The following is a 7822-nucleotide window of genomic DNA, read 5'->3' as shown; positions in this document are numbered from 1 at the left end:
AGACATAGGAGACTTGCAATGGGTCTCATTGCATGTCAGTGCTGGAGCCCGGCTAGGAACTCACGAGCAGAGCCGTGAATTTCTTGGTCCTCTTCCCGCCCCAGCTGGGAGGCATGTTCACTCCATGTTCATTGAGCTCCAGGCTGACAGGCAGCCTGAGAATATCTCCAGGCCTCCCAGCCCCCCTTCCTCCCTTCCCCCCAGCACATATTTTCCCAGAGTTTTCCGCTTGCTTCTCCAGTGGTGCTGGGGTCCTGCCAAACGCCAGCCACTCTCTGGGAAGCGGGGCCTCCCATTCCCAAACCAAACAAATGGGAGAAGGAAAACAGAAAAAAAAAGAAAAAAAAAGAAGAAGTCTAGGCACACGTAGGCGCAAACAAAACCCTTTCCCCCTCAGAAACCTTGGAGCCTTCTCCAGCTTCTCTTGGAAATTGCAGGAGGCACAGTGCTGACTTGGCACTTCTGGCCCCCGCAGAAGAGAGCTATTGCCCATCCTTCCTTCTGCCTCTCAAAGATATATTGTGCACACACCCCCAGGGTATAAATTTCCAAATCCACTTTTGCTGCAGGATAGGATCCCCAAAATCCTCTTCCCAACAGATTCTGCAGTGTAAGAAAAGTATCCTGTCTGTCCCCCCCGCCCAATTCCTCCCCCCAAAACGCCCTTCATTCCCAGCTTCTGGTGTAGCCACGTAGTGCTCACCCCAACAGCACAAGCATGTAAGCTCAGCGCCAGGCTGAGGGCAAAGATCATGGCCAGGGTTTGCTCCAGATCCTCAGTTTTGCTGGCAGGCAGCTCCCCACAGCCGGGCTGTGCTTCAGGCCAGGCACACCCCTCCCGTGTGAAATGCTCAGCCCAGGACCTAACTGGGGAGAGGAGATGACCAGAGAGGGAAAAATCTGATGTGTCTCCCAGTTGGCAGATGAGCCTGCTAGAAAGATCATGCCTGGGTCAAGGCGCCACAGTGACATGCAGAAGAAACAACGCAAGAGGGAATGAAAGATGAATTTTGGAGACTATGAGTGGGACAGGCACAGCTGGGGAGAGAGCATGGCCAGCCAAGTGAAGGGCTAATGCATGGGACAAGGGACTAATGCAAAGGAGTGAGAGCAGAGTCCTGCACCATCCCATCTGAAGGAAAGTCTGTGTCTTGCACCCATTCACCTCACCTTGCCCATCCTGAGATGCTCATGGTGGGACACTGCCCCTGCTCCCTGCCCACCCTTTGCACAGGGTGCAATCTGTGCTGCCCGCATTTTGCTGACCAGGGCTAGGCTGTTTAGAAGCAAAAAGGCAGAGAAAAAAAAAAATATATATATATATATAAGGAAAAGGCACTACCTAGGAAAGAGTTAAAAGGCACCGAAACCCAAGCCGGTTTGCAATGGAGAGCGCCCAAAGCCAGGGAGGGGAAGGGAGGGAGAGAGGAGGGAGTAGGTCCAAGCCCAGTTTGCGCACCCAGCCAGCGCGCTCAGCGCCTGTGCCAAAAGCCAGCTTTCTTAAAGCCATGGGCCCGGGGGCCGGCTTTGCAGGCGGAGGGGAGCCGGCGAGCAGGGGCTGGGAAGCACAGAGGGGAGCCCTCAGCCTCCGGGGTGAGCTGCCACGTTGCGCTGGGGTGCAGGCAAAGGGAAGGGGAGGGGGGAACAGAGGCTGGGAAAGGGGCTTTCTCAGCTTGTCTGCGTGTCTGTCTTTCATAAGCATACTTCTCTGGAGGCTGCCGGCTCCAAGCTTTGCTTCCTTCATCCTCTGCTATGGAGCAGCTCCCTTCTGGTCTCTCTGCAAAGGAGAAGCTGGCCATCCCATTGGGAAGGTGCTAGGGTTTGGCTGAGCACACAACTGAGCACTGGTGGGAGAGGGCTGAGGCACAGAGAGGGATGGAATTCGGTGGGGGGGAAGAAGGGGCTGAAGTTACGTTCCCAGGCCACAGACCTGGGTCAGACTCCAGCTGGGACATGGGAAGTTAGTGCGTTAACTCCCGTAAAGAGTTGGTTCCTTGTGACTGGAGGACTGGAGAAGTTTTTTACAGCCGTCTCCATGGACTCAGCATGCTTTTGCTAAAGGTGCTGTGTGGTTTGCCATATCTCCTTCCTCTATCCCAGCCTGGGGACTGAATCTTCTAGTGGCTCCAGTGGTTTGCCTAGTGAGGGTCAAGCCTTCTTCCAGGGTTAGCACCTAGTCTCCATTGGTTTGGGCAGAAGGGTGTGGGGCATCATTTTGGGCTGTGTGATTGCTACTCAGATTGCAGCCTCGAACCTCCAGGGACTTCAAGCATGTAAACTCCCTCCACAGGACAATGGCATTTCGTCCCACCCCTTGGCTCCAGCCACAGAAAGATGTTTTGTGGTGATCTCTACTCCATCCCCCATGTCCTCCCCTTCTTATACCTCTCTCTGGTGCTTCATCATATCTTCCCAGGTCACCATGGACATAATGTACCTGCGCACACCCCTGGCCTTCTTTCTTCTCCCTCTTGTTGTGCTTGGGGCACCTACTGATGAACCCAACCTCACAGAACCAGCCCCTGGTGCTTGCAAGCGCTGTTGTGACCCACCGGACTCTTCCACAGATGCCCCTCCTCTCCCTCCCAGCCACCACCACTGGCCCTACCCAGTGCCAGAGGTTCGTCCCTATATCAACATCACCATACTGAAGGGTAAGTGCCCATCTTGGCCCCGGGATGCCAAGCCCCACTCAGGGACCAGTGGCACTGCAGTGGAAGTGACAGCTGGGTTGCTGGCGTGCTGGTTATGCTAACAGACTGACAGATGCCATCCCAAAGGATATGTGCCCACAGACACTGTACCCAGGGTTTAGATGTTCTGTGCTATGATCAGGAGTAGCCCGGGGGGAGGGAAGGTAGTGCATATCCCTGCTGTGACCTCGGTGTCTCAGGATGCTGCCCGCTACCAGCTCTTCTTCCCTGCTAGCACAGGAGTGGCAGTGGCAGCTTCTTGCCAAGCTGGGAGGATACCTTCCTTGCCTCAGATTTCCAGAGCCCTGTAGTGCCTGAGGGAAGGAGCAGTCTCTATCCAGCTGCAAAATAAGCATGTCTGGAGGGTGGGCATTGGCACCTGGGAGGGCTGTGGGGAAACCTTCTCCAGCTCTGCGGGTCACATGCGTTTTGGAGCGGGAGGAGGGCAAGGGGAGGCAGCAGCTATTTGCAGGCACCTCCAGGCTAACTGGCAGTGACCCCCAGCTCATTCCACTCTGCAGTGGTTGGCTTGGCTAACGGGAAAAGCTCCCTATTTTAGATCAGCTCCTCCCTTCAGGGCTCCCCTTTTAGCCTTTGCTGTGGGCAAAAGTCTGTTCCCAGCTCGATCCTGCTCTACTCACTTATTGTTGCCCTGTGGTTCCTCTGGGCTAGCTGGGCAGATGCTCCCCCTTCCCTGCCCAGCCTGGAAATAGCTGCAATCCATCAAAGCTCAGAAGTGTATCTGGGGCAGAGAGAGGCCTGGACTAGAGCAACGTTCTGCAATACCATGCAGGGGATGGAGAGGAGGAAAAGAACAAGGCCCAAATTTGGGATGCTGTCACTTGTGCTGGAGGCTGCTCTGACCTCCATCCCTCCTCTCTATACACAAAATAGATTCTAGTGCTGCTTCTGTCTCTGTATTGCTTGCCCAAGTGTGTGACAGGGAACACACAAACTCCAGGGTAGAACTGCAGTGTTAATTATACTGGATGACCAAAGGATGTCAAGGTGCTATTGTCAAAGTACTATTGTCAAAGTACCAGCCCTCTAACTTGCACTGCACCATCTGCCAAGTCCAGCTTGCATCTTTTCCCTCTGACTGACCCTCATTGTCCCTCTCTAGTCATATTCTTCCACAGGCATTAGCACTTGTTCCCCATCTCCAGCCTACAGCAAGAACAGTGTTCACACTATGTGGATAACTGGCTCATGGAAGAGGCGTGCAGGAGGGCAAAGGCTGTGGTGAAGGTAAAGGAGTGTGGAGGAGGAAGAAGAGGCCTCAGTGGTACTTTGTAATGCTGAGCTTCATCTCAGGCTGAAGTCTCCTAGGGACAGGTTCTAGTGCCGCCAGCAAGGCCATATCATGTGGTAAGCAGGGGGTTTGTAGAGAAGAGACCTCAGTAACACCCAGAGCTCTGCTAGCTCCTTTCCCATGAAGCACAATGATATTGTGATCCTCAGGACCATTCCTTCTTCTGGCATTGCCCCATCCCTGAGCAATCCTCTGCCTCCTTATTAGGCCTTTTCACTGCTATTTGCACCTCTCCCCCTGATATTACACAGGAGTTGTGTCCTCTGCTTCCTCTTGTAGGAGAGAAAGGAGACCGAGGAGAGCCTGGGATGCCAGGGAAATGGGGCAAAGAAGGACCACGAGGCGAGCGGGGTGCCCAGGGCCCGAAAGGCAGTAAAGGACAGATGGGCACAGCAGGAGACCCCTGCAAGCATCAGTATGCTGCATTCTCTGTCGGTCGCAAGAAGGCGCTGCACAGTAGTGAGGGCTTCCAGGTCTTGATCTTCGACACCGTCTTTGTCAACCTCTACAGCCACTTTGACATGTTCAATGGCAAATTCTACTGCTATGTAGGTGGACTTTACTATTTCAGCCTCAACGTCCACACCTGGAACTTCAAGGAGACCTACATGCACATCATGCACAATGAAGAAGAGGCAGTCATCTTGTATGCCCAACCCAGCGACCGCAGCATCATGCAGAGCCAGAGCCTCATGCTGGAGCTTCAGGAAAATGATGAGATCTGGGTGAGGCTCTACAAGCGGGAGCGGGAGAATGCCATTTACAGTGATGATGTTGATGTGTACATTACCTTCAATGGCTACCTGGTCAAGCCCAGCCTTGACTAACTGCCCCTCCTCCTCCTCGGGGCCTCTTTGGCCTTTTCCTTCTTCCTCTCTCTCTCTCTTTACTGCCCGCAACCACTGCAAATCACTTGGAAATGGGCCTGTCAAGTCTCAGGCACTGAGTGTGAAACTTGCCACACCGGCTCCCACCTCACGCTCTCTTGTAGCCAGGCCTGTATCTGTCCACTTGCAGAGTGACACTACTCACCCCCTCACCTCATGACCCCAACTTATGTTATTGGCTTCTTCTAAATCTGCCAGCAAACTGGCATTAGGGCCCTAGAGCAGGAAGAAGGCTAAAATGCTGCTCCTGGGGATGTGTCCCTTCTTGGGGCTTCATACACAAAGGACTCCCATAGAAAGGGCTAGGAAGTCCCCACTGCCCAGGTACATTCTGTCTCCTCTATGTCCCGACTGTAGAGGCCAGTTTTGCAGCCTACAACATGGCCTTAATGTCACCTGTCACATCTGTAGTCTGGAGAGCAGACTGGGGTCTGATGGCCTCCTGTAGCACAAGGAAGATGTAGCAGCAGTGACAGATGACACTGTCTTTTCAAAAAGGGGACTGTTGACCTTCTGAAGTATGTAATTGGCTTTCCTTAGACACTCTTCTGGGTCAGTGTCCAAGCTGGCTGGAAAATCTAGGTCTGGTGGGATTGTCCTCCTCAGTGCCAACTCTAGTTCTTCTAAGAGATTATGAGCCAGACACTCAGCCAGATCCTTCAGAGGCATCTGCTATTGAACCAGTAGAGCCCACCACTCTATTCCCACTAGGGATCGTAAGTACAGAACACAAGAGAGAGAGATGACCCTACCAGACCTCCCTCCCAAACCTCCCCTGGGTTGATACTTGGTCTCGGTTCCCCAGCTCTGGGAAGCTAGTCCAGACAGTGAACCCGAATCTGGTCTCTTCTGTGGCAGAGGTGGACTTGTGCCCTTCCATCAGTATCAGAGGTCATCCTGAACACTTGATGATGTGAGGGAAGAGTCAGGGCCGGGCCCTGGCTTCTGTGTGCCATTATGTTGGTCCTCCTGAAGGGGGTTCTCCCATGCTGGCATTGAGGGACCACTGTCTCAGGATCTGACCTGGGGGTTGTAAGGGCAATTGCAGTTAAATCAGTTCCAAACCTGGGCAGGTTGGCACCTCTTTGCTTCTGTGATGGAAAAAAGATAGAGATGAGACTACACCACCTCACCCCAGCCTTAAAAGCTTCCCTGACACATGCTCTGTGCCCTTTTCTGGCAATGTCATCAGAGCAACTGAGAAAAACACGTGGCCAAAACAAACCCTCGCTCTTTTTGTCAGGTTGGAGTTGTCGCAGTGGAAAAGGAACGCCAGCGGTAGGATTTTCTAGTAGCATTTGTACTGGTCTCACACTGCTCTCATTCACATCCCTCTAGGATTGCTACGGTCCTGGGGGGAGCAGGTGAGGCTGCCTCAGCACTTTGGGAAACCTACTTCCACATGTTGTGATGCTCCTGTAAACAGCAGTGCCAAGAGTTGTCAGTTTTTTGAGTCTCAGGACAGGACAAGCAGGAGAAACTGTATTTCTCCTCTGCCCATTACTGATAATGAAGTCTTCCGATTTATTTAGCTTCTGCGGTCTCATGATTAGCCATGATCTCTGCCTGTAGCACCTGGGACTAAGCAGAGCTCTCCCATAGGAGATACGCATCATTATGCAGGACTAGGTCTGGTACACTCAGCCCAGGATGGCAAAGGCACAGGGACCCAGGCTAAATATTAAAAATGAACTTGAGAGAAATGCAGGACATTTTCTCTCTTGCCCTGTTTACTTACCCTCCCTGCTTTGCTAAGGAAGCTGTACAGACTGGAATGAATTTCAGGCACTTTCCACCCTTAATCCTCCCCACCACTGTCACTGAGGCAATGGGTATAAAAACAAGGTTTCACTAAGGCAAAGCTGGGTTTTTCCCAGGGAAACATGTGATGATGGGATCATAGGAACTAAGGGAGGCTGAGTTTCTGCCCTTCTCTTAGCAGGTCAAGCATATGGAATTGCTCAGAGACAGGATTTCAGGCAGTAGAGAAGAAGCAGCGTGCTGGAGGTGACGCTCAGATCTGAATCCCATTCTCTCTTCCTCAACAGGCTGCAAACCCAGATATTGTCTATTTACAGTGTATAGTGCCCCTGTGTCTCCCTGAAGAGAAACAAGCCCCTCTAACACTGAGTATCTCTAGAAACAAGCTTCCTCCTTCCTCCTTTTCTTTTTGATATTTGAATGCCAGTGATAGGTCTCATGTGCTATCCATGAGTAGCCAGATGGTGCCTGATGCACATGAGAGAGGAGGGCAGGGGGACCAAAGGGTGTATTTAACAGGCTTCTTGGTGCTAAACAAGATGGCAATCCCTTGGTGCTAAATCAGATTTCAGGAGTATTGTGTGCTTTCTGGAAGGTGTAGCAGGCTGAGTTGTAATGTACTGTGGAATTAATGGTGCTTTATGTTACAAAACCAAACAAACTACGAGAACTTTTTTGTATATATACATATTTTTTTCAGTGGTATTAAACTTTTTTCCCTCATTGTTTTGCACTTAGATCTGCTTTTCCCTCTTAACCTATTCCTTCTAGCTCTGGTTATCGCTGAATAGTGTGATGGAAAAGACACTGACCTGAAAGAGACAGGTACAAAGTCCAACTCAGCTCTGAAACTTCCCTGGGCAATCCACGGCATTCTTATGTCTGTTTCCTTTGTGGAGAACCATTACCTTAAGATTTTACTGCTTGAATGCTTCTAGTAACAATCCACTCCTCTTTGCTGGGAAAGGTTTAAGCAAATTCAAGGAAGGATTCTTTGGAAATTACCAAAAAACCAGAACAATACAATGGGTTGTAGGATTAGGCTTCAAGTACTTAACTAATTATATTGACGAAGGCTGGGCTGGTGATGGAGTTCTCTTAAGGGGAATCAGACCCATTATCTTGTGAAATTTTTAGCACATCCTTCTATCTAGTACTTAGTAAGCATG

General features: G+C 51.4%; 1 protein-coding gene across 1 annotated transcript; it reads left to right on the top strand.

The window, feature by feature from the left end:
* The first annotated feature begins 1385 nt into the window (after window positions 1-1385).
* Window positions 1386-7379, top strand: C1QTNF6 (C1q and TNF related 6). The gene is given in 4 exon segments (XM_074168809.1): window positions 1386-1426; window positions 1428-1593; window positions 2417-2654; window positions 4285-7379. Coding segments are annotated over 4 exon segments (993 nt in total). The 3' UTR covers window positions 4833-7379.
* Window positions 7380-7822: the final 443 nt, after the last annotated feature.

Source organism: Numenius arquata, chromosome 2 (assembly GCF_964106895.1).
Source record: "Numenius arquata chromosome 2, bNumArq3.hap1.1, whole genome shotgun sequence".
Taxonomy (NCBI): domain Eukaryota; kingdom Metazoa; phylum Chordata; class Aves; order Charadriiformes; family Scolopacidae; genus Numenius; species Numenius arquata.
This window is presented reverse-complemented; position numbering and strand designations above follow the sequence as displayed.